This window comes from Hyalella azteca, unplaced genomic scaffold, assembly GCF_000764305.2.
Source record: "Hyalella azteca isolate HAZT.00-mixed unplaced genomic scaffold, Hazt_2.0.2 contig17761, whole genome shotgun sequence".
In the NCBI taxonomy this organism is placed as follows: domain Eukaryota; kingdom Metazoa; phylum Arthropoda; class Malacostraca; order Amphipoda; family Hyalellidae; genus Hyalella; species Hyalella azteca.
In genome coordinates, this window is record NW_025947533.1 from 77,495 (window position 1) to 105,493 (window position 27,999).

Below are 27,999 nucleotides of genomic sequence, written 5' to 3' on the forward strand. Positions count from 1 at the left end.
TATATTTACTACCTCTGAAAAAAAGTGTGAAAGTGAGAGAAAGTGTGAAAAGTAAAATTTTGGAAACGTACCTCTGCTAAAGTCTGTAGCAAAAAAAATGTATTTGCCATATCGAAAAATTTTACTCACATAAAAGTTGCACACAGGTGTTGGACTAAAAACGCGATTGACAGAACTCGCATATCTCAATCCAAAAAAATGGTGGCCATTTCTGCAAGAATGGGTTTAAAGGGACACCCCCCTGGGGTATTAAGGGGCACCCCTAAAAACGCATTTACAGTAGAACCTTGATTGGAAAAGGATCCAGTTAGCAAAAAAATCAATTAACAACCAAAAATTTTGATTATATTTACCATGCTCAGCAAAAAAATTTCAAATAACAATAAATTAATGCATCACAAAATTGTGCAGAGAATGTCATAGATTGAATTGTTCACTGGGCAACATGAAATGAAAAGTAATTCACCTAAACTACGATTTTTAGGCCCTTGGGTGGGCACTGAAGGGAGAAGGAAGAGAGAACGCCCACAAACAACTTGAAGGCGAACAATGGAAGAGGAGAGAAACACAGCAGGCAGGCTGTAATTCGTGGAACACAGCACGGCAGGCCGCTGCAAACTGGATCCCGTGGAGGAGTGATGTCCAAGCCTTGCGTGCTTTATGGCACGAAGAGAACTGAACTGAATGATTTATTTCTCCAAAAAATATGATGGTTGTTATTAGAATATTCCTTTCTGTTTCAGGTATGTTTTTATATCTTTTTTTTTTTGTTATAGTGAATTCACTTGACCCAATTAAAATGGTGTGAAATCACAAGCCATCCTATAAGCTTACATATACAGAAAAGTGCTATACAGCTGCTGAAATAAAGCTTGCAGTGGCCACATTGCAAGCTCATGATACATCAGGATGGAATTCTAAAAAGTAAGGTTCATATATTATTTTTGATCGACCACCACCACTTCTTTTGTCCAAAAATTTTAGTTAAGATAGAAAGCTTAAAAATATGAGGGATTAAAGTTTCACTTGAAAGAATCAAGAATGAATTGAAAAAAAACTTTCCATCATTTAAATCTCTGTGGAATGTGGATCAAATCTATTGTGTAAACAAATTTGAAATTACCAAAACAAAGTGTGGGACACTCATTTTTTCACAATTGTTCAGTTGTGTGAACTCAACAAGTCCATTGTACTCTGAAGTTTGACAAATTAATATATCCTGTTTGATTATAGTTTAGTTGTGTGTAAATGTTTAGTTGTGTGTACTCAACATCTCCCTGTATTGTCAAGTTTGATGTATGGTTATACTGTACTCTGATTGATAATATTTAGTAGTACGGTTCTCGTTTTGAATGGAAATTTTTTAATTTTTCTTGTTCACTTGTTTTATTATGTGAACTGAAAACTCCCTTGTATTCTCAAGTTTGATTAATGAAAATTTTCTGTTTGATTAATGAATATTAATAATTTGACTAATGAATATTTTTAATTTGAATAATTAATACCATCAAATGGGGTAAAAAGGGACGGTTTGGAGTGTTTTTTGTTAATAACTTCTTACTATGAAGCATTTCGTAAACAAGTCTGGGCTCATTTTAAAGGTCTTTGCAAGGGCTATTGTATGGCATCTCCCAAAAAATTCCATATGCTATTTGTAAGGTTCTAGACGCAATATAATAGGCTCCTGAATTAATCTGGAAATGGGGTAAAAAGGGACACTTGAAATAAAACTCAATTTTAAGCATTTGAAGCATGCAGAGTGTACTCATCTATTACTAACAGTACTCTGAAGTCCTCCTCTTTCTTTGTAGATGATTTAAATGTANTGCATTGCTCCTGTCTCTTATACACATCTAGATGTGTATAAGAGACAGGCCCCGCCATGCGGAGATGGCTGCCATTTTTTTGGTGATTGAGGTATGTAAATTCCGCAAATAAAGTTTTCATGCTGACACTTGTCTGCCACTTTTTTAAGCAAAATTTTTTTAATACAGCAAATCTTTTTTTTACTACAGACCTTAGCAGAAGTTACTTTTCAAAATATCATTTTTCACCATTTTATTCAGGAATTTTCAAAGCTAGTAAATGTAGTATTTTTTAACTTCCTTCATACTACATAGATAGGAAAAATATTGACATTTACACCACTATATTTAGTTTTGCAATATTCCAATTAGTTTTGCTACTAAAACAGTTTTACGCCGTGTCGGAGGACTGTCCCGAGTTACCCCGCCTGTCCCGAGTAGCTCCGGTTGACGGTAGTTCAGCTGCTACAACATTTCTACAAAATGTTGGATGACTCCCTTTTTACCCTGCTCGTCCCTTTTTACCCAGTTTGATGGTATTCTTCATTTGATTAGTGGATATTTTTATAATTGTTTGATGAATATTTCGTGATGGATTAATGAATACTTTATTTTTGTTTGATGAATAAATTCTGTTTGATTAATGACTATTTTATTCCATCAAGTTAACATTTAATTTACCAATCTTAACTATTTGCATATCTCAAAACAGTATGGGATGCTGAAGAAATAATAATAACAGTATAGCTTGCTGATGGTAATAACAGTGTAGCATAGCACCTCACGCAACATATCAGAACATAGCATAACATAACACATAACAGTATGGCCTGCTGATTATAAAATTTTCATGAAAAATAATGATTGGCAACAGCTGGCAGCTGTAGTACACTACTTTATTTGTTGAAGAACGGTTCAGCTTTAAACCTGTTGTATATCCTGGGAATTTCAATAACTTTATTAATATATTCTTTGATACTGGATAGAATCTGTTAATGTTGGAAGTGCATGCAACAAGATATGAGCATAATTAATCTGAATGTTAGAAGAAAATGAAAAGATCCTGTGAAATATACTTAGATTTAATTGAACTTTTTATTGATGAAAATGCAATTCTTGTCTAATGGCATTAGCATGGCGTTTATTGTGGTAAAATGGAGATTTTCCTAATTTTCCCAAACATTACTTGGATGGAAAAAATTCAATGACACACATTTTCTAGAATCTATTTCCTGACTAAACTAAACTCTGTGGCAGCATTTGTCAAGACAACATCACTTACTCTTAACAGAGAACTATGACAACATTCACAATTAATTGCCAATAAGCTGAGCTGTAGCAATGTTACATTCATCCAATATCATTCACTTTCCCAGTGACATTGTATATGACGTGAATAATCAAAGGATACAACATTAGAGACAAAGTAAATGCAAGTACCTAGAAGGAAAGACTTGTCCATGACATGCTCTACAGCACTGAGCTGGCTGTGGCATGCCTGCCTGAATTTTTTTAAAAGTCAATTAATTTAGATTATATTTTCATATGTTCAAGTGAACATGACAGTGTGAAGTTTTATGAGAGCTGAGACAGGGCAGTTAGGAAGTCTGTAGAGTCAGGAAAAGTTGTTGCTTGTGATAGCTTCTAGTATTTAGGTGGGTTTTTAGCAGCAGATAATTTGATTCGAACTAAGCTAAAAAACAAAATTTCTGGGCAAATTAAACTGTAATTTTGGATTTTAAGCCTGAGCATCTGATTGACAGGTGCTGGTACCATGAATGATCAAATAAAACTCAATGGAAATGCTAGAGTAACTTGAAGTTCATTTGATGGTTTGAATAAAATCTTTAACAGTTTCTGGCCGAGACAGAAATTGTTTCTCATTTTGTTTTTCAGCTATGCTCAATCATCTAAGGAGTAATTTTTTGAGATATATATGCATATACCATGCAATGAATAACTTGTGGTTATTCAACTAGTTACTTATTTGGAAAAAAACATGGACTGGTGAACTGTGAATATTCTCCTTGCTGCAATGAACATATCCTTCATAAAAAATAGTTATTTTCATTTTTGTTCAAATTTGATTATTTTATAAAAATTAAGCCAGTTTTGTCTGATGTATCAAACAAGGACATTATCAAATCGCATATGATAGTGCAGCTAGGCTGTTACCAAGATATATATACATCCATTGGTTCCTAACTATTGTTTTCTTTATTTAGGATGTATGCACACCCCACATTCAACCTATATATTTGTAAATTAGGTGATGAGATGAGACGGTGATGTGACTGGGAAGGCATTGAGATAGTTAATCAAGTGGTAAGCTTTGTTCATAGCGCTGAAAGAGCTTTTCAAATAAGTTTCAACTTCTGAAGCGATATTGACTGAGTTTATTTCATAGTTTTTATTTTATTTCTCCATTGACTAGTTTATTTCATATCTAGAGTGGTTATGAGTGCCTGCATGAGGTTGAACTAGTGAGGCCTACCATGGATTCTATAAAGTTCAATCAGTCTCAATCAATGACAATGAATGTAGCCCTCTTTCCAAGCAAATTCAGTGTGAAATGGATGAGTAGGAGAATATAATATATAATTTGGTATGGTCCACGAGGGAATGTTTTCCATTTTATGTTGATGTAGTCCATGTTCCTGAAAAGGATATAGTAGGAAACCTTTCCATGTTTGCTGGAAAAGAAACCTGATTCACCTGAATATTTCGTGGTGATCTGCACCAGAACTGCCTTCCTTGGAAACATCCTGCTGCATAGACTGGATTTGGAAGTCTGTGTGGCATCTGGAAGTCTTGAGAGTCCCAGCTGTTTGTGCCAATTTTGCTCTGAAGCCTTGAATGCCTTTTTAAACCTAGTTATGAATCCATTACTATCATCCTTTTTTTAAAGCTATATCATCAAAAACAAGATTTTTTGATCTCCTTTACTTCTTAAATGACCAACGTCTTATGTAATCAAATTGTAATTGATATAATATTCAAATTACAAACTTTGATATATGAGTGCACAATTTCTATGCGAGGCTTACCATCAACCGGGGCTACTCGGGACAGTTTTGAGCCTTTTTTTTGTTAATAATTGTTAATAACTTCTTACAATGAAACATTTCATAAACAAGTTTAGGCTCATTTTATAGCTCTTTGCAAGGGCTATCAAATGGCATTGTCAAAAAAATTCCCTATGCTATTTGTAAGGTGCCAGAAGCAAAAAAAAAGAGTGTCCCGAGTAGCCCCGTCAAACGGGGCTACTCGGGACACTTGCAATAAAACTTCATTTTAAAATATTTGAAAAATGCAGAGTGTACTCATCCATTACTAACAGTCCTCTGAAGTCCTCCTCTTTCATTGCAGATGATGTAGAGGTAGAATAAACTAAATTTTCTGTGATTTTTACTCGTTTTTCCTTTGTTGATATGATTACCATAAACATTAATTACTGTCAACTGGGGTGACTTTGGCCGCATTTTTGATTTTGTTTGGCAAACAAAAACGGGGTTGTAAATGCCAGGGTCATAAACGCCAGGGTTGTAAACGAGTTCATAAACGCTGGAGTGACTTTGGCCATCGTTATGAATGCGGCAGAATCCCCCAGTTGAGGGTACCGTATTATTGATGGGATATTACCCTATCCATGAACATGCCAATGAGCATTTACAACAACCTTGTTCACTGCAAGCTTCATGTCAGCGGCCTTATAGCATTTTTTCTGTATCTGTAAGCTTACAGAAAGGCTTGTAATTTGTGTGACGATAAGTGAACTTTTTTCCCCTGAGCGAGGTAAATGTAATCAATATTCTTTGTTTTTAATCAATTTTTTTCTTAACTGGAGCCTTTGCTAACTGAGGTTCTACTGTAAATGCGCTTTTGGGGGTGTCCCGAATAGCCCCGGGGGGGGGGTGTCCCAAGTGGCCTGGCCGTGTGGAAATGACCGCCATTTTTTTTAATGAGATAGGCAAAATCTGTCAATTATGTTTTCAAGCCGACACCTGGGTGCAACTTTTGTGTAAGTAAAATTTTTTAATACGGTGAATATTTTTTCTACTACAGACCTTAGCAGAAGTAACTTTTCAAAATATCGTTTTTCACCATTTTTTTCAGGAATTTTTCAAAGCTAGTGAATGTAGTATTTTTGAACTTCCTTTATACTACATAGATAGGAAAAATGTTGACATTTACGCCACTATATTTAGTTTTGCAATATTCCAATTAGTTTTGCTACTAAAACAGTTTTACGCCGTGTCGGAGGACTGTCCCGAGTTACCCCGCCCGTCCTGAGTAGCCCCGGTTGACGGTAGTGTTCAGTTCAGAGAATCTTATTGTCTGTAATAAATTTATTGGTAATTTTTTTGGCAGCATCACAAGTGCTTACATCACTTTAACATTTATTTATATGATCATTTTAATTTAGTGCTGTTGTAAAGCAGAAAAATTTATCACACTGCTGGATTGCTCATTATTTTCTTGACTGTACTTAACTATTTGTTTGTTATTTCAACCTGGCAAAAGCTTGGAGTTTGCATGGTGTTGCATGGTGTTGTTACAGACGAAAAACAACCTATGGCAATAGTGGGTAGTAAAAACCTACCAATTAAAAAATTATATGGCAATTACTAGGCCCTCCAATTTGTTCTATAGTCATTCAGGACCTATTACAATGCAATGAAATGAAGAAAGGAACCACCAGATATTTCCTTGATGTTAGAGCCCATTTTGCAGTTTTTGCATTTTCATATAAATTATTGGATGCATTTTTGTCATATTTGTCCCATCATTGTTGGAGAAATATATTTCACAGAGATTGTAACTACTATTTAATATTAACCCACCTAGACTGTAACTTTAACAACAATTTCAATTTGTTAAAAAATATTTTCATAATTAAATATAGACACAGTATGTTTTTAGAGACTATAACTTATATAACTTATTACAAAACTCACTGGGCAGGGTGGCCAGGTGGTTACTGTTCAGAGAATTAGTATTGGATCAGAATTCTGTGGGTTTGATTTCAGCTACCTGCAACTGTTCTGGTCAAATTGGTGAGGAGGCCATTAAGCACAGCAAAATTGAAGCAGTGAGTTGCGTGTTCAAGACTGCAACAAGCTATGAATGTTCTGCAATATTAAGAATCAGTGCCATACTGACACTGACACTGCCATACCATACTATGTAATCATTCTGCTCAGTAATTTTACTGTAGAACTACCAGGCAATAAGCCAGCAGCTATTTTACTGACCAGGCAATAAGCCAGCAGTTATCTCAATCAATCGTCAGTCATGGAAAGATTGGGTTCAAAAGGCCGGATCCATTGTGAATCAAGTCACAAAAAGTACAGTACAAAAGTACGGTCAAATTAGTGAGGTTTAGCACAGCAAAATTAAAGCAAGAGGTTTTTAAGGGCTGTCTCTCATACTGCTTGTGAGTGGTGTACCCTGATGATTGAACCCGCCTAGGGAATTAATGCTCTGCAAGTTCCGATTTGATTTGAAACTAGATTAAAACTTGATATCCATATAAAATGTTACTGATTCAGTGTTGTTTGTGCATTCCATCTCATTCTCTCGTCATTCTCTTTGCCCATTTTTATGGCACTGATTGTGTTGTTAGACACTGCAACCAGCCCTGCTAAGACAAGCCACCTGATACACTGTACTCTTGGCTATTGAGCTTATGAACTAAATTCTTGAGCTTCATCGTTGTTGTAATCATGAAAGGAACATGAATAAAGAAAATGAATATTATTAACCACTTAATAAGCAACTGAACTTTTTGTAAAACTATCTGATAGTAACCTGTCTCTAACCAGATATCATAATATCACAACACTCAGTAAAGCACTCATCTTTGTAATTGCAGTTACTTAGAATTGCCTGTGGATTTCATGATTTTTCATCATATGCTTACTCATTTACCATAATTTCATACTCTGTAGTATAGAAATCTTAAATAAATGTTCAAACTGGAAATGCCTAGAACCCCATGGAACTAATAAAGGCCAGTAACGAGTTCAAACCAACGTCAGTTGAAAAATGTGTCAAAAGGCCAGTTTTTTAGATCTGCAGTTAAGTCATGAAAAGTATAAGAATCGGAAACAGGCCTTTTCTCCAGCGCTGGTGATACTAAACTATGCTATGCTAGGTGTGCTATTGCCATTTATGATGGTTACTTCATTATAATATAATCAATTGCTACTTATAATTATGTCTTTCTGCTTCCTCAAACCTGTTAAAATGAGGATTTGTTATCTAATTGAAATTGTAGTAAGAATCATTAAGGGACAAATACACTAATTAGATTTATGGCAAAAATGCCATTAGTAACCTTAGCCCCCTGATATGAAGAAAATATCTTTGATCTTATTGAAGAAAATGCAATGGGTGGTGCCATTTTCATAAGCTTGTCCCATTTCATTATATTGTTTTGAATCAGCCCAAATTGCCAATAATATGCTACTTGCATGATCTTATCCATTATAAGCCAGTTTAACTTATTTTTGTACAACTTCACTGTCAAGCAAAAGGCTTTGGAATTGCTAAAATCTCTTGCTCTAGTATGCTTCTTGATTTTGATGTATTCTAATGGATCATCTAAAAATTATTCACAATTTGTCATTAATTAGGTGGATGAAACTTGGATTCATAACTAGATGGACGGAAATGTTTCCTAATCTCACTATTACTAGTCATGCTGTAGTAGGTAGAGTTGTGCTTTGGAGCCAAACCTTATGGCTGACATGATTGTCTATTTTTGTACTGTTAGTTCAATTATGTGAATTCACATACTCTATTTTTTCTCCTTTGTTCAGACATGGAAGTAAATAAATTGATGTAGTATAAATGAAATTCTCAAACAATTTAAATGGTACTTGTCATTTCATACTGTTGATAATAAAACCAGCATTGGAATCTTGGCGCCCATGGATTGTGTTGTTCCCGTGCCAATACGGGGAGGATTAATTCATAATGCACTTTAAGTTAGGAATGGAAGTTAAATTAGTCTATTAATAGTGTGAGTAAATGAGATGCAGTGTAGCTCAAGTTTAGTCATACTTTTGAAGTCACATGGCAAGCCAATGGGTGCAAATAGATAGAAATTATGTTTAATGTGATGTGCAATGAATTTATTGGTTTACATATTGTGTAAATAACGAGGTATAGGGAGCATAGGATGGGCAATGGTGCATAATAAAAGCTGAAAGAAGTAAAAATAAGAATGAATGCAACTGCTAATAACATTATTAAACTTAGTTGTAAGGCAGGGAGTATAATCTATCATGACAAAATTTAAAAATTGGCATGACACAATCATGATAAAACTAAGATGATGTACAATCATCCTGAAAATTAGTAACTGATGATTTATTCTAGCAGCTAAGATGCAAGGAAACGTGTGGAGAAAAATTGTAATGGATAAGCACATGAAAACAACATTAATAGTAGGTTGGATACAATGAACCAAGTGCAGTCAGTATGTTAGGACAAGTAGCTCATAACCATTAGTTTATTGATTTGGTAAGGTGAACTTATCTAATTGATATTAATTTTAATGATGTAATGCAGGCAAGTAAACCATTGATGAATAAAGCTGTAAATTTATTGAAAAACCAAGTTAGAGTTAAATATCAGGGAGAGTTTGAGTCATTCATCAGTATTCCTGAGAGGAACTTGGAACAAAAGTGCTATCTTGACAGCAAATAAGTTACAGCCTTGCATAGAAAAGTAACAATAATGCCTTCCAGCAATAGTGAGTGTCCTTGGCCTATTTATCCAATTACAAAATTCATCTTGAGAGTTTTAACAAGCTTGTAACCTATTTAACGTATATATATATATATATATGTTATCTGCAAGTTCAGGAATGGATTTAGCTCCATTTATTCATACCTTTATTTGATTGTGATTAGTATGCTTATATCTACTAGCTTTATCTTAAATGCTAATTAATGTTCACTAACTATTTTAATACCATATGAGTTTGCTTGGTGTATGTTTGTGTTGTGGGGAGACAAATTTCCATTAACTCTACAAGGAAGCAGGAGTTTCCTGTTAAGGGGTATTTGCAAACCCCCACTTCCAGAAGTGCAATTTGATTTAGTAAACATGAACTATTCTACTTGTATCTAATGACTACTGGTATTGCTGACTACCCTGTATTAAGTAGGGAAAGGATACCTAAATATTGATGAAGCAAACTCCTTAGGCTAATCACATTTCTAATTAATGTTTGACTTTTCATAACTGAGATGAAGCAGGAAAATATTAAATGAATAACTAAATATAATAGTGGACTCCCGTGCTTTGGTTTTGCTCCTGGTCTCTGTTCTCCATTTTTAACAGCTGTTACTTCAGTAAATTGTAATTGTTCTTCACTTTAGTAAATGAATAAAATTTGCAAAAACACAAAAGATTTCAAACTGGTTGTTTAGGATGGCTGTAGGGGAGATGGAGGCCATCAGACTAATTACTGGTTTGAAAACCCTGACGCAGCAAACATTCACACTCCCCCATCTAAGGGATCGCGGGTCCCCACGACTGGAGCCTCCCCATCTCAGTCACATTAGGGCACCAATAATAGCATCTGGAGAGAGTCACTAATAACATCTTCCAAAGTACTTCCTGTAACATCTGTAGCCATTATTAATAAAATGGTTTCAAGGTGTCAAAAAAAATTATTTACTTGCTCTGTTTTTTTTTTGCTTGATAATGTAATTCTTGCATTACTTCGAAATCCATCCTTTAGCCCATTTAAACTTTAATTTTTAACCTTTAACTATTGCATAGAACTGTATCCTGCATCCAATTATTAAACAGTTATATTAACAGTAATAAATGAGCAATCTTATAGGTTGTTGCCACCTAAAAAACTAAAGTATTCAATGCTTTTGTCTCGCCTACTAGAGAGACACACAGCAACAATGCCATTTAGAAGCAGTACAAACAATGGTTTGGGCAATGCTTGTTGTAGTCCTTTATTTAGGATTTTTCCAAGCTGCAGTTGAATTCAATTGATACTTTTTTTGCTGTTGATGTGATGAGGATTTTAACAAATTAGGGATTTCCAAATTAATATATTTTTTTCTTAATATACAAATATGAAAATACAAAACAATACTCAGAGGACCCACTATTAATATTCAGGTATTCTTTTATACCAAAAATCTTTTTTAGTTATGTCACTTTATTTTTTATTTGTGTGCAGTAAGTACTTATATTTGTCAATTGGGCCAATTGCTGTTTAATTTTAAGAAGCTTCTTCAACTTGGACTCAGCAGAATCTACTGGATATCATAATGGATGACATGAAAGAATGTCGTGTTGTGCTGCACAAACTCTCCAACGATGCAGTTGAGAAGGGCTGGTGGTCTGGGCTGAACCTCCTGCTAAGGCCTCCTGGTGTTGGCAAAATTAAGTCTGATGGTAAGCTGTAGATTTAGCAATGAAACAATTATCCGAGGTAGGACTATGTAGCTGAAAATAATATTCTGTGAATTGTTCTGCATATATGTCTTTTCATTCATAATAACAGGACTGCATTGCTCACAATTGTGTGCAGACAATGTGTTATTGTTTTGGCTTTTATCAATGTGTTGATATGTTTTGTCATTAGTTGTTATTAACATGTAATTTCATATCAATTCTATCCAGCAACAGTGGCCAGTGGCTCATCTCTGTGCCCTAAAGTCGTTGCAGTTAACATCAAGCTTGAGCCTCTATATGAGGAGGACATGTCCGTGAAGGATGAACCCATTGATATTGATGAAAATCAGGTAAAGTTATTAGTCTGTATCTTTTCTTTGTTGATCATTCCAAATTTGACAAAAATAAATTCCCCGTGGGATTTATTTCAACTTCTATGGAAATCTAGTGCTTGAAAAAATATACTCCTATTTTGTGAAATTCATTACTCGGATTCCCCATTGAATGGAATAAATTGATTAAAATTATGTTACTGGTCTGTAGATGACTCTAATACAACATAATATAGTTATATTAACTTTGGAAAGGGCCTACTTGAATACTTGAATGCATGGATAATATTCTCATATATTTATAATTTGGTCCTCATACCAATCAGTCAATGAAGTCTCTGTTCATGATTGTTTCATTTGGCCAGGAAACTCCACCACCCTCATCTTGTGTGCCATGCAAGGAGGAAGCTCAAGTTGAGGCTCGGGACGCCCACCGACGTTCCTCACAGGACGCTGCTGCTGTGCCTGAGGAACAGGTTGGTGGGGCTTGGTGCTGTGTTCTTTGTTTAGATTTTCAGTGCAAATGCTGGTTTTGTATGTGAATTAGTGAAGCCCATCAAGTTTTATAACGGACATTGGGATCCAACATGATTTTCTGTGCTCACTTAAATGCTATTATGTAAATAACTGAGTTCATGGTTTTTGATCACAATTCTGCATTCTAATAAAATTTGTATGATTATGTCTCTGGCAGTGAACTTCGTAATGACACGCATCTGCTCCCTGAGCCCTGTTAGGTGTAATGATTGCCATGCATGCTGTATACAATTCATTCATATTTCATTTAAATCGAGGTTCTTTAGGGGGAACTCTTTGATGATGAATGACTGAATTGAAATTCTATTCGAATGTTTCATTGCAAATGCCAGTGTTTGAGGTAATATTATACACTTAACACTTTATCTTTGAGGTCAATTTTGAATTATTATTTCAAAATCCACCGCAACTAATTTGCCTTCATTAGGATATTATCAGAGTATACATGACTGATGTGACCACATGTTGTGTCAGGCTGGTTCAGGTGAGCCTCCCAGCCCTGGGTGTGGTGGCCAGCTAGCTCCACCTTCCCCATCAGGTATTTACCACAAACAAACGAAAATATAGTGACATCACTAAAAAAGAATTTTGAGTGGTATAAAAAATACCTGAAGTATTGTTGTGTATTTTCATATTTCTAACATCATGAAAAAATTAGATTTACATGGGAGTCCCTAATTTTTAAAATCCCTATCACATCAACAGCAAAAAGGATCAATTGAAATAAAAAGCACCAATTACTTGATATATGATTATGAAGATGAAAATTATATTCTGTGGGTTAACATATATATAAGACTTTCCCTTTATATTAACAAGACTCACAATTATGTGCATACAATGAATTACTGCGTGGATTTCGTCAATGTGTCTATATATTTTGGTACCAGTTTTGCCTTCATGTAATTTTATTTCAATTCTATCCCACAACAGTGGCCAGTGGCTCATCTCTGCGCCCTAAAGTCGTTGCAGCTAACATCAAAATTGAGCCTCTATATGAGGAAGAGGACATATCTGTGAAGGATGAGCCTATTGATATTGATGAGCTAGCTCCACCTCCCGCATCCGGTTGGCCGGACAAGATGGAAGCTCAAATTGAGGCTCGTGAAGCACATGTAGCCCACCGTCCTGCCTCGCTCTCCTCTACCATGCCTGGACATGTGGTGGGTGGTTGTGTGCTGGGACAATTGAGAATTTAAACTAATGTATCACTTGATGGTTTACATAGAAGCCTCATAAGCTTGGTTGAATTTTTCAATCACTTATCATCAAGCATTTAATTTCTAATTAATGGATATATTCATATGCTAATTTAACTATAAAATAACCTGCTATTATCATACTACCTCGTAACCTACTCCATGGTGACCTGCTGTTACTTCTTGTTTGTTTAAAATTATTGTCCAATTTCACTTTACCAGTAAATTTAGCATACCCTGAGATGTTGGTTAAAAGTACCATAAAACTTAGACTCCCGAGGTAACTTAGACCACTTTTCGTTTTTTTAACAAAAACCCCCAAAGCTCAAAAACTATTTGACATAGAAAATTTTGTCAATAGTCATTAAAGGCCTAATACTGAAGCTACGTAACACAATAGAAAGATTTAAAAAGTTTGCATATCTAATTGGTTAAAAAATTAATAATGTGACCCACGAAAAAGAGCTATTATTTAAAGCCTGTCAGAGTACCCTCTCCAATTTTTTTTTCATTTTTTGGTAAAATAACTCCAGGTTTGGATGCATTGTAGTAGAACTATTCTAGTTACATATGCAAATGACAAATTTGAGGAAAGTGTAATAGTTTGCAAATGGGGGCGCTGCCCCCAATGGGGGAACTTAGACCACCTAATGTCAGCCTAGACGGGGGTAACATAGACCAGCTTGGAAATTAATTCAAAATTCCCATATATAACATATTTCATGTTTGATACACCTATTAATGTTTTTCTTTATGTTTCAGACTCTACAGAGTCTTATATATGGTAATTTTAACTTAATTTCCAAGCCGGTCAATATTAGCCTTTCACGGCTAACATTAGGTGGTCTAAGTTCCCCCATTGGGGGGCGGCGCCCCCCATTTGCAAACTATGACACTTTCCTCAAATTTGTCATTTGCATATGCAACTAGAAGAGTTCTACTACAATGCACCAAAACCTGGAGTTATTTTACCAAAACATATAATTGATGTTTCCACCCAGTCTAAGATACCCCAAGAGCTGGGGTAACAAAGACCATCACTTTTTTATGAATTACATCAAAACTATGAGAGGCAGGAGCCAGCAATTTATGGTGAGTGAACCCAGAGTATAGACCTGTATTTTGCATGTTTCAATTTAAGTTTAATTTAGCTAGTAAAAAAATGGCATCATTTAAAAAAAAGTAGTCTAAGTTACCCCATTTTAAGGTAAGGTGTATAAGCCAATCATGGAGCTGTACCATCTGGTGCAAAAGCTTCACACAGAGTTTGGAAACTTATAGAGCCGCATTGTATCAGCTCATTGTGAGATTCTGTGCATGGCGAGCGCCGAGTGCTTCGTTTCTTCATCATCTCCTTCTCTCTGAAACGCCATCAAGCTCTTCTTTGTTCTTATAAGTGACAGTTCAACATTATATAGAATAAGCAATCCAAGCTTATCAAATAATCCTTTTTGACGCATAAAATGTCCAATTCAGCCCAAGACAGTATGAATACACATAAAAATAAACCAAAAATTACTAAATGCAATTCAACAAAATTATATTATATTCCATGACTTTTTGAATAATTAAAGCTAAGATTCATCAAAGATTCGTGTAGATTTTGGTCAAAGTTGCGGGTAAGCGCCAATAAAATTTTAAATCCATTTGGATTTATTTCCTGTAACAAATCCTTGTTGCCAATGTGCCCTCAGAACGTGGGTAGGAGGCAGTCCGCACCTGCAGGAGATCCAGAAGACGCTGGTGGCAGCGGCCGCGTCTCTGAAGCGTCCAGCTCCCAGCAGCGCAGCGAGAGGCTCCCGTATTCCCAGCGGGGTTTTGTTGATGCCAAGGTTACCTGCCAAATGCAGCAGCGCCATCCAGATGAGCAGGCATCCTCACATCTGTACTCATGCTTTGACTGTGAATATTCCTGCGGTTCAGAGCTTCAACTTCTGAAACACATTTCTGCTAAACATAGTCAAGGAAAATCGCATCGTTGTTCGGGGCCACAATGCGTTTGTTTCATGGAACGAAATCCTGCAAACGACATTATTTATCATCATTTATCTAAGAAACCACATCACTGCAAAGAATGTGAATATTCTTGTGACACTAAGAGCCATCTGAAGAGACATGTTCTTTATAAGCATTCATCTAAAAAACCTCTTGGCTGCTCAGAATGTGAATATTCTTGTGTGACTAAGAGCGATCTGGAGAAGCATATTCTTCGTAAGCATTCATCTAAAAAACCTCTTGGGTGCTCAGAGTGCGAATATTCTTGTGTGACTAAGAGCGATCTGAAGAGTCATGTTCTTTATAAGCATTCGTCTAACAAACCTCTTAGCTGCTCAGTATGTGAATATTCTTGTGTGACTAAGAGCGTTCTGAAGATGCATGTTCTTAATAAGCATTCATCTAAAAAACCTCTTAGCTGTTCAGAGTGTGAATATTCTTGTGTGACTAAGAGCGTTCTGAAGAGTCATGTTCTTCATAAGCATTCATCTAAAAAACCTCTTAGCTGTTCAGAGTGTGAATATTCTTGTGTGACTAAGAGCGATCTGAAGAGTCATGTTCTTCATAAGCATTCATCTAAAAAACCTCTTAGCTGCTCAGAGTGTGAATATTCTTGTGTGACTAAGAGCCAGCTAAAAAATCATAATCTTCAAAAACATACATTTGAGTAAACTCACCACTGCTCCAAGTGCAAATATGCTTGCGCCAGGAAAGAAAGCTTAACTCGACACATTCAGGTCAAACATTTTAGATGTTCTTCAGTACTCAATGTGTAAATGGAAGACACTGTGTAAACAGACTCACTGAATGTCGTCTGTCGTTTCATTGACCAGAGGAACCACTTTGCACTTTGCTGCTGCGAGTTGAGCACATTGAAACCATCTTTTATGTGAAATTTTATTGCCGACGACTTCCAAATTTACTGAACAAGTCATTTGAATGTTAATTTTATGGAGTACAACTAGTAAAGGGGACAGTATTGCCTGTTTGGTTCATTCTGTCCATACGATGCCTCAAGTTTGCACCTGCATCGTCAGCGATGCTCCAACGCCTGCACCAGCATCGTCATGCGGTGCCCCGACGCTACAAGACTGGTGATAGCTGAAGCCCTCATCATAAAGGATAAGTCTCCAGCTATCAATTTACCAACCACTGGATGTTGGAATTGTTATCGGCGCACTTCATTGAACTATGATCAGAGTTCAAGGTGGTTCTGAAGGAATTCGTCCCGTGCCGTCTAAACGCCTCTGAGAACTCCATGTTGAGACAGGTATCTTCGAGACAGGTATCTTTGAGACAGGTATCTTTGAGACAGGTATCTTGGATACCACCATATTCGTTATATTTTGGATACGGTTTTTTAATACTGCCATTTCTGTATTATTGTCATGCAGACGAGACCTGTGAGGTGTCATCTGCCCGCACATCAGCTGGTGGTCATGCCTTAGTTTCGCATTTTTGCTACTTTACATTCGCCTCAGCACGCCAATCTGCAATCCTTCCTTTACATTTACCAACTACTTTTCACACGTACATCACTGCTACGCTCGACTACCCTGCTCATATTTTTATTACTCAAGGCAATTAGAACGAGCAAGAATAAGCAAAGCCTTTGTGGCTCGCGTGTCGATCGTTAAATAAATATTCGCCACGAAAATTTAAGATAGGAATGAGAGAGCTCCCGCGGCCACAGCTTAGCAGCGCTCCGATAATTGGGACAACTCGCACCTCCGCCAGCCGCTGTCGCTTTAGTCGGTCACTGAGTAGGGTAGTGTGTAATTGTGGCAACATCAGAGTTTCATCCATTATTTCTTTGATGATGATTTCTTTCTTTTACTGTGCGTGTTGGATCAAAGAAATATGTGCATAATTCATTAAACGAAATCCTACAAACGTGTCAACAGCATGCTGCTTGCACCCGACGCGATTAGGGTTGACACAGTGTTTGAACGGAAAGAAGACAAATGGGAGCTTTAACCACACAGGTTAACAAAACAGCTGATAGGAATTGCCCTGCAGATGTCAAAAGCCTATTGGAATGTTTGCGAGTTTATGACGTCATTTAACTCATTATGCTGTCATGAAGTTCATTTGCAACAATGTAACACACAAAGTCACGCTTAATAATATTTGGTTTTCTTAATTTGCCATAAATCACAGCCTCAGAGCGTTCGAAGCCTTGAGGTTGGAGTAATCCTAGCGCCTGTTCGTGGTTTCTTGATGTCCATTTGATCTTCCGACAATGACGCTGGAGTCGCCACTCATCAGATACTGACCTTAACTCGCCACTCGTCAGTAAAAACAATATATTATTGGTGAGAACTACTAATTGTGTTTAATTATCCCATAATATTTTTACGCAGTCCAGATTTAACTGGATATTTGGATTGAATCACAAAATGAACCGTTGTTTTAAGTCGGCGACATCAGTGAATTTGCAACTCAATTGGCACTGACGTTTGCTTATTTATATTACTTATATATCTTATATATTTTGATGGACTCCAGGGAATGTTTTGTGTTCCAGGACGTGGCGGTTAGTACTGGCCACTTATAGTGGCACTAAATAATGTTAATAACTCCAATAAATAAGTTGCCCCGTGTACAAGCACCTGTAGAAGCAGGACCGCGTGTTGTAGCTAACCCTGCAGTCACGTATAAGCCTGAGCTTGTCCCGAGGGCGGCTGCTCAGGGGCAGGAATAAAAATAAACAATTTCGCGTCTTCTTTAGAAGTTTAACGGAGGAGCGGGGGATAAAAACGCCTTGTAAATGTGAGTACATTTGATGGTGACACGAATAAATGTCTGAGACAGAAATCAACGACTGGAGATATAACTATAATGAAGGAAATGGAAACCAGGACTGTGGCTAATTACTGGAGGAGTGGTTGTATGACTATTTCATGATGACTGGTTGCTTGTGTATTTATCAAAATTTATATTCTGGTGACATTGAAACGCATTTGTCGATTTTTTAAAATAATAATAATAATTTCTCACAAACGTACATAAAATTATTGAGGGGCTTAACCTCTCCTAAAATAGGCATAACGAGCATAATATTCTTGAATGGCTAAAATAAGCCTACTGCGGCCACTCTCGCCATAGTGGCAATTACGTACGGACACAGTTACTGACAAGACGACTAGCAAGCGACCCAATTGTGATTTATATAGCTCCTCTACTGGCACTTTAGTTAAAGAATTCCACTGAAAAGACATCCTTTTCAACCAAAAAATGAGGAACTTCTTAAGAATTTACTTTGTATGTTGTAAATTATTTTAACCCCAACGCAAATCTAAGTACCGCCAGGGCGGCAAGTGAGGCAATTTGCCCAGAAAATAATTTTATTACGACAACAAATGTGAGTTAAATCTTTATGCTTGATATTTAAATGCAGTCAAAAGCTAGAAGATTACTATGTGACCGACATTAACGGTCATCTTTTAGAAAGCTAATCCAGAATATCTGAGATAAATGAACTAACAACCACGCCTCAAGTAACAAAACTCGCTTTTGGCAGCATATCATGCAGCTAAAGTAACAGCACTCGTGCGTGGCATCACCACTTCACACAGCTAAAGTAACAGAACTCATGCGTGGCATCACCACTTCACACAGCTAAAGTAACAGCACTCGTGCGTGGCATCATCACTTCACACAGTTAAAGTAACAGCACTCGTGCGTGGCATCACCACTTCACACAGCTAAAGTAACAGCACTCGTGCTCAATTCGTATTGTTGATAATTGTACCAGCATTAGAAACTTGGTGTACATGGATTGTGATGTTCCAGTGTTAATTACGGGGAGGATTAACACATAATGCACTTTAAATTAGGAGTGGAAGCTAAATTAGTCTAATAATAGTGTGAATGAAAGTGATGCTTTGTTTATAAAGTTTAGTCATACTTGTAAAGACGTGACAAGCCAATGAGTGCACCTAGCTAGAGGTTATGTTTAAGGTGATGGGTGATGAATTTATTTGTTTAGATATTATGTTGAATAGTTTGGTATAGAGAGCACAGGATGGGCAATGGTGCGTAATAATTGCTGATAGAAATATAAATGAGAATGAATGATGCTGCTAATAACATTATTAAACTTGAATACAAAGCTTGGAGTATAATCTATCATGCCAAAATTAAAGTTAGCTTGAAGATTCATTCTAAAACTGAGACAATGTACTATCATCATAATCATTGTGATGAAGCTGGTTGCTTCCTTGGGTTCATTTCTAACAATTGTGAGGTAGGTACTCTCCTTAAAACACTCCTATTAAGCAACAAGCATTAATTCAAACAGGACTAAATGGAACAGTTAAACATTAAAACAAAAGTACATTTATCAGAGGAACACCCTAAATACATTCACTTGGCATTATAGATACAAATTACGGGAAGTGGCTTAACCATATCAATACGAGATCAGGATGCCTTGATCTGGGAACACCCCAGATGGGATCTTCAAACTCAACTTTCAACCTTGTCTACGTCCCGCTCTCCACAGTCCCAAAGCACAGTGACTCCTCAACTCAGCAACCCAATAAACACAGTTCTTGCCAGCTATACTAAAGTCACTAAGATGCGCTACAGCAAGTTGACAATGCCGTTACATGGGTTGCTAACAGTATGACTACTGACTTCAAACTGACATGTCGTAGTCTTTCCCTACTGTTGTTGCCTTGAATTCAGTGCCTTCTAGAACTCATTCTATGTCCCTAATTTTACATCTTTACAATCATGAAAATTAGTTACTGATAATTTAATCTAGCAGCAGAAATGTGTGGAAATTTGTGATGAAAAATTATAAAGGATTACACATGAAAACATCAAGATTACCGTAGGATTGACACAATGAAGCTAGTGCAATCATTAAGACAAGTACCACATAATCATCTGTTTATAGACTTTGGTAAAGTAAACTCATCTAATTGATATTAGTTTTAATGAAGTAATACAGGCAAGTAAACCATTGATGAATAAAGCTGTGAAAATTTATAGATAACTGGATCAGAGTTACAGTATATGTCAGAAAATGCTTCAGTTGTCAATATGTATTCCTGAGTGGAACTTGGAACAAAACTGCTATCTTGGCAGCAAATTAGTTATAGACTTGCATTGAAAAATAGCAATAATGCCTCTCAGCAATACTGTCAAACGGGGTAATAAGAGACGGGCGGGGTAAATCGGGACAGTTGTCCCAAATTTTGAACAAATGTTGTAGTAGCAAAACTAATAAAAATATTGCAAAACTAAAAATAGTGGCTAAATTTCAACATTTTTACTATCTATGTAGCATAAAGCAAGTTAAGAAATCATACATTTACTACCTCTTAAAATTCCCGGAAAAAAAGTGTGAGAGTGAGATTTTGGATTTAAGTACCTCTGCTAAGGTCTGTAGCAAAAAAAATATTCGCCATATTAAAAAATTTTACTCCCTTAAAGTTGCACACAGATGTTGGCTTTAAAACGAGATTGATGAAATTTGTGTAGCTCATCCCCCCCCCCCAAAACGGCAGCCATTTCTGCAAGATGCACCTGCATTCTGCAGGTGCAATTAAAAAATTAATGCATCATCATTCATCACAAAATTGTGTGTAGATTGTCATAGATAGAATTATGCACCATGCAGCATGGGATGAAAAGTAATTAAAATATACTATGATTTATTTCTCCAAAAAATAAAATGGTTGTCTCTAAAATATTCTTTTTTGTTTCAGGTATGTTTTTTTTACAATCTATTATTGTTATAGTGAATTCACTTGACCCAATTAAAATGGTGCAAAATTACAAGCTGTCCTGAAGCTTACAGATACAGAAGAAATGCTATATGGCTGCTGATATGAAACTTGCAGTGGACAAGGTCATTATCAATGCTCATTGGCATGTCCATGAATATGGTAATATCACATCAATAATACGGTAATGTATGGATATGGTAATATATCAATATAGGAAAATCAAGGGAAATCACAGAAAATGTCATTTATTCTACATCTACATTGTCGACAAAAGAAGAGGGGGACTTCAGAGTATTGTTAGTAATGGATGAGTACACTCTGCATGCTTCAAACTTTTTGAAATTAGGTTTTATTTAAGGTGTCCCAGATTACCCCATTCCCAGGGGTAATTTGGACGCTTATATTTTGCGTCTGGCACCTTATGAATAGCATATGGAATTTTTTCAGAGATGCCATATGATAACTCTTGCAAAGGCTTTTGAAATAAGCCCAAATTTGTTTATGAAATATTTCATGGTAAGAAGTTATAAACAAAAAAAGCTTAAAACGTCCTGTATTGCCCCGTTTGATGGTAGTGAGTGTCCTTGGCATATTTATCCAAAATTCATGTTGGTGGTTTAACAAGCGTGTCACCTAGTTCACTTATATATGTTATCTGAAAGTTTGTGTTGGGTTTAACTCCATTTATCTTACTTTTATTACAACACTTCTCTTTAACTTCATTTCTTGTTTTGTTTGTCTGTCTGCTACAAATTTTATTATCAATATTTAACACGTTTTTACCTGTCCAATTGATCTGAAATTTTGCACATTTGGGTAAAGTTGGAGACAATGCATGAATCAATTGGCAGAATGAATAATTTTCAAAATTTAAAATTTTTTATTTTTCACCTCAAAAAAGTGAAAAAAATAATTTTGTCCGCTACAATTCTTATAATCAATATTTAACACACTTCTACCTGTTCAATCGATCTGAAATTTTGCACACTTGTGTAAAGTCGGAGACAATGCATGTATGAATTAACAGAATGACTAATTTTAAAAAATTTAAAAAAATTTGTAATTTTAAAAACAAAATTAACAAATTTATTTTGTAATTTTTGACAATAAAATTAGAAATTCATTGTACATGTGTAACATTGGAGACACATTGGAGAAGAAGTGTTGTCTTTAAAAAGTAGTTTGTAAACTCAAATTATTATTTGATTGTGATTAATGTGCTTAAATCTACCAACTTCATCTTTAGTGCTAATTAAATGTTCATTAAGCTGTTTTGATACCATATGAGTATCTTGGTTGTTTGTGTTGTGGGGAGACCCATTTCCATTAACTCTGCAAGGAAGCAGGAGTTTCTTGCTAAGGGGTATTTGCAAACCCCCAATTCCTGAAGTGCAATTTATTTAGTAAACATGAACTATTGGAATTGTATCTGGTGACTATTTCTGACTACCCCAAATTAAGTAGGGAAAGGATGCCTAAATATTGATGAAGTGCACTAATTAGGCTAATCACATTTCTTTTAAATGTGTGACTTTTCCAGAGTGGGATGAAACAGGAAAATATTGAATGAAAAACTAAAGGTAATGTTAGACTCCCGTGCTTTGGTTTTGCTCCTGGTCTCTGTTCTCCAATTTTACATGCTGTTACTTTAGTAAATTGTAATTATTCCTCACTTAACCCTCTACCGTCTGACATGAGTAACCGGAGCAATATTGTCACACAAGCCCTCCCAAAAAGGATACTTTCTAGTGAGCACAAAATGACTTGCACTGATGGTTGCCGCCACATACTTCAACTTTGAAATCTTATTGAGTACAAACATCCTCGGGTTGCTACACTCAATAATTTACGTATACTTGTATGTTCCCGGAGAGTGACACAGGGCGGTAGAGGGTTGAGTAAATGAATAAAATTTCCAAAAACACAAAAGATTTACGAAGTGGTTGTTTAGGATGGCTGTAGGGGAGGTGGAGACCATCTGTCAAATTGCTGGTTTGAAAACCCTGATGCAGCAAACATTCTCGGTCACATTGAGTCACCAGTAATATCATCCAGAGTGCATCCTATAACATCTGCATTCATTATATACCAGTAGCGCTTATAAGGTGTCACAGATGAGGTTCTTGACTATTGCTCTGTTTTTCTTTTTGCTTGATAATCTAATGCTTGCATTACTTTGAAATCCATTTCTTGAAGTCATGGCCACATGCCCAAGGCCCAAGCAATTTTTTATTTAGGCAAGTTATAGCTTATAACTAATAATTTTTATTTTCCTTCATGACATTTCCCATATGCATCTCGTCATGTTCCCAATATAAACTCTTCGTCTGTGCTTCTTACACTCCTTTTTATTTTTAACCCATGGTCTTAATAACTCAGGCTCCAAGAATGTATACATGAACACCATTATCCTTAATGTTTGTAAATCTCCTTACACATTCTCTGTTCACTTATGCACAATACTCCTTGCTCACCTTTAACCCATTTAACCTCTAACATTTTAACCTTTACCTATTGAATAGAACTGTATCCTGCACTCCATTTATATTGACAGTAATAAATGAGCAATCTTATGGGTTGTTACCCACCTAAAAACCTAAATTATTCAATGTTTTTGTCTTGCCTATTAGAGAGACACACAGCAACAATGTCATTTAGAAGAAGTATAAACAAAGGCTTGGGCAATGCTTGTTGTATTAATTTATTTAGAATTTTTCCAAGCCGCGTTTGAATTCAATTGATACTTGCTGTTGATGTGATAGGGATTTAACTTGCTGTCGATGTGATAGGGATTTTAACAAATTGGGGACTTCCATATAAATCTACTTTGTTTCTTATTATACATACATAAAAATACACAACAAAACTCAGAGGTCCCACTAGCAATATTCAGGTCTTCTTTTTTACCAAAAATCTTTTTCAATTATGTAGCTATATTTATATTTATTTGTGGTAAAATCTTTTGCTTGGCTATTGAACAATTTGTTGTTTGTTTTTAAACTTCTCCAACTTGGACCCAACAGAATCTAATTGATATTATAATGGATAACATGAAAGAATGTCGTGTTGTGCTGCACAAACTCTCTGATGATGCAGTTGAGAAGGGCTGGTGGTCTGGGCTGAACCTCCTGCTAAGGCCTTCTGGTGTTGGCAAAAGCAAGTCTGATGGTAAGCTCAACATTTAGATATGAACCAATATCCAAGGTGGGATTAATTTATGAGGATAAAAATAATATTCTGTGAGCTATCACTTATATATGACTTTCCATTTATATTAACAGAGACTGTGTTGCTCCCAATTATGTGCATTTGTGTATACAATGAATTACTGTTTTTATTGTGTCAATGTATTTATATCTTTTGGTACTAGTTTCACCTCCATGTAATTTCATATCAACTCTATCCAGCAACAGAGGCCAGTGGCTCATCTCTGAGCCCTAAAGTCGTTGCAGCTAACATCAAGCTTGAGCCTCTATATGAGGAGGACATATCTGTGAAGGATGAGCCTATTGATATTGATGAAAATCAGGTAAAATTATTATTCAATATCTTTTCATTGATAATCATTCCAATTTTGACAATAATATTTTCCTTCATGGGGTTAATTTTAACTTCAATGGCAATCCAGTGCTTGAAGAACTATGCTCCTATTTTGTGAAATTTGTTACTGAAATTCCCTAACAAAAGGAAATGCGTCGATTAAATATTATGTTCCAGGGCTGCAGATGAGTCTCATTTAATATAATATAGTTATATTATATTTGCAAAGAGCCTACTTAAATGCATGGATAATATTCTCATATATTTATAGGTTAGTCCTCATACCAATCAGTCAATGAAGTCTCTGTTCATGATTGTTTCACTTGGCCAGCAAACTCCCCCTTCCTCATCTTGTGTGCCATGCAAGGAGGAAGCTCAAGTTGAGGCTCGGGACGCCCACCAACGTTCCTCACAGGACGCTGCTGCTGTGCCTGAGAAACAGGTTGGTTGGGCTTGGTGCTGTGTTCTTTGTTTAGATTTTCAGTGCAAATGCTGGTTTTGTATGTGAATTAGTGAAGCCCATCATGTTTTATAACGGACATTGGGATCCATTATGATTTTCTGTGATCACTTAAATGCTATTATGTAAATAACTTAGTTTATGGTTTTTGATCACAATTCTGCATTCTAATAAAATTTGTATGATTATGTCTCTGGCAGTGAACTTCGTAATGACACGCATCTGCTCCCTGAGCCCTGTTAGGTGTAATGATTCCCATGCATGCTGTATACAATTCATTCATATTTCATTGAAATCGAGGTTCTTTAGGGGGAACCATTTGATGATGAATGACTGAATTGAAATTCTATTTGAATGTTCCATTTCAAATGCCAGTGTTTGAGGTAATATTATACACTTAACACTTTATCTATGAGGTCAATTTGAATTATTAGCTCAAAATCCACCGCAACTAATTTGCCTTCATTAGGATATTATCAAAGTATACGTGACTGATGTGACCACCTGTTGTGTCAGGTTGGTTCAGGTGAGCCTCCCAGCCCTGGGTGTGGTGGCCAGCTAGCTCCACCTCCCCCATCAGGTATTTACCACAAACGAAAATATAGTGACATCACTGAAAAAGATTTTTGAGTGGTATAAAAAATACCTGAAGTATTGTTGTGTATTTTCATATTTCTAAAATCGTGAAAAAATTATATTTACATGGGAGTCCCTAATTTTTAAAGTCCTTATCACATCAACAGCAAAAAGGATCAATTGAAATAAAATGCACCAATTACTTGAGGTATGATTATGAAGATGAAAATTATATTCTGTGGGTTAACATATATATAAGACTTTCCCTTTATTTTAACATGAGTGCATTGCTCCCAATTATGTGCATACAATGAATTACTGTGTGGATTTCGTCAATGTGTTTAAAGATTTTGGTACCAGTTTTGCCTCCATGTAATTTTATTTCAATTTTATCCCACAACAGCGGCCAGTGGCTCATCTCTGCGCCCTAAAGCCGTTGCAGTTAACATCAAAATTGAGCCTCTATATGAGGAAGAGGACATATCTGTGAAGGATGAGCCTATTGATATTGATGAGCTAGCTCCACCTCCCGCATCTGGTTGGCCGGACAAGATGGAAGCTCAAGTTGAGGCTCGTGAAGCACATGTAGCCCACCGTCCTGCCTCGCTCTCCTCTACCATGCCTGGACATGTGGTGGGTGGTTGTGTGCTGGGACGATTGAGAATTTAAACTAATGCATCACTTGATGGTTTACATAAAAGCCTCATAAGCTTGTTTGATTTTTTCAATCACTTATCATCAGGCATTTAAGTTCGATTTAATGGATATATTCATATGCTAATTTAACTATAAAATAACCTGCTATTATCAAACTACCTCGTAACCTACTTCATTGTGACCTTCTGTTACTTGTTTGTTTAAAATTATTGTCAAATTTCACTTCACCTGTAAATTCTGCATACACTGAGATGGTGGTTAAAAGTAAGGTGTATAAGCCAACCATGGAGCTGTACCATCTGGTGCAAAAGCTTCACACAGAATTTGGAAACTTATAGAGCCGCATTGTATCAGCTCATTGTGAGATTCTGTGCATGGCGAGCGCCGAGTGCTTCGTTTCTTCATCATCTCCTTCTCTCTGAAACGCCATCAAGCTCTTCTTTGTCCTTATCTCTTCTTTGTTTTTATAAGTGTCAGTTAAACATTAAATAGAATAAGCAATCCAAGCATGACGTGCTTATCAAATAATCCTTTTTTATGCATAAAATGTCCAATTTAGCCCAAAACAGTATGAATACACATAAAAAATAAACCAAAAATTACTAAATGCAATTCAACAAAATTACATTATATTCCATGACTTTTTGAATAATTGAAGCTAAGATTTGTATAGATTTTGGTCAAAGTTGCAGGTAAGCGCCAATAAAATTTTGATTCATTTGGATGCATTTCCTCTAACAAATCCTTGTTGCCAATGTGCCCTCAGAACGTGGGTAGGAGGCAGTCCGCACCTGCAGGAGATCCAGAAGACGCTGGTGGCAGCGGCGGCGTCTCTGAAGCGTCCAGCTCCCAGCAGCGCAGCGAGAGGCTCCCGTATTCCCAGCGGGGTTTTGTTGATGCCAAGGTTACCTGCCAAATGCAGCAAGCCAGCTGAAGAGGCATGGTCTTTTTAAGCATTCTTCTAACAAACCTCTTAGCTGCTCAGAGTGTGAATATTCTTGTGTGACTAAGAGCCAGCTAAGAAATCATATTCTTCAAAAACATACATTTGAGTAAACTCTCCGCTGTTCTAAGTGCAAACATGCTTGCTCCAGGAAAGAAAGCTTAACTCGACACTTTGAGGCTAAACATTTAAGTGAAAACTCTTCAGTACTCAATGTGTAAATGAAAGACATTGAGTAAACTGACTCGTTGAATATCATCTGTCGTTTCATTGACCAGAGGAACCACTTTGCTGCTGCGAGTTGATCACATTCAAACCATCTTTTATGTGAAATTTTATTGCCAACGACTTCCAAATTTACTGAACAAGTCATTTGAATGTTAATTTTATGGAGTACAACTAGTAAAGGGGATAGTATTACCTGTTTGGTTCATTCTGTCCATACGATGCCTCAAGTTTGCACCTGCATCGACTGCGATGCTCCAACGCCTGCACCAGCATCGTCATGCGGTGCCCCGACGCTACGAGACTGGTGATAGCTGAAGCCCTCATCATTAAGGATAAGTCTCCAGCTATCAATTTACCAACCACTGGATGTTGGAATTGTTATCAGCGCACTTCATTGAACTATGATCAGAGTTCAAGGTGGTCCTGAAGGAATTCGTCCCGTGCCGTCTAAACGCCTTTGAGAACTCCATGTTAGTATCTTCGAGACAGGTATCTTGGATACCACCATATTCGCTATATTTTGGATACGGTTTTTTTAATACTGCCATTTC

The 27,999-nt window shown here is 36.3% G+C and overlaps 1 protein-coding gene across 1 annotated transcript in view; it reads left to right on the forward strand.

Moving 5' to 3' along the window:
• The window catches only part of LOC108676643, a 61,962-nt gene extending 34,751 nt beyond the window's left edge, over positions 1-27,211 (forward strand). Inside the window, exons 7-14 of the mRNA XM_047885384.1 lie at positions 10,010-10,021; positions 11,951-12,048; positions 12,584-12,593; positions 24,452-24,573; positions 24,916-25,026; positions 25,561-25,624; positions 26,024-26,253; positions 27,044-27,211. Coding sequence (XP_047741340.1) covers positions 10,010-10,021; positions 11,951-12,048; positions 12,584-12,593; positions 24,452-24,573; positions 24,916-25,026; positions 25,561-25,624; positions 26,024-26,253; positions 27,044-27,211 — 815 coding nt within the window. The remainder of the gene's footprint in view (positions 1-10,009; positions 10,022-11,950; positions 12,049-12,583; positions 12,594-24,451; positions 24,574-24,915; positions 25,027-25,560; positions 25,625-26,023; positions 26,254-27,043) is intronic.
• Positions 27,212-27,999: the final 788 nt, after the last annotated feature.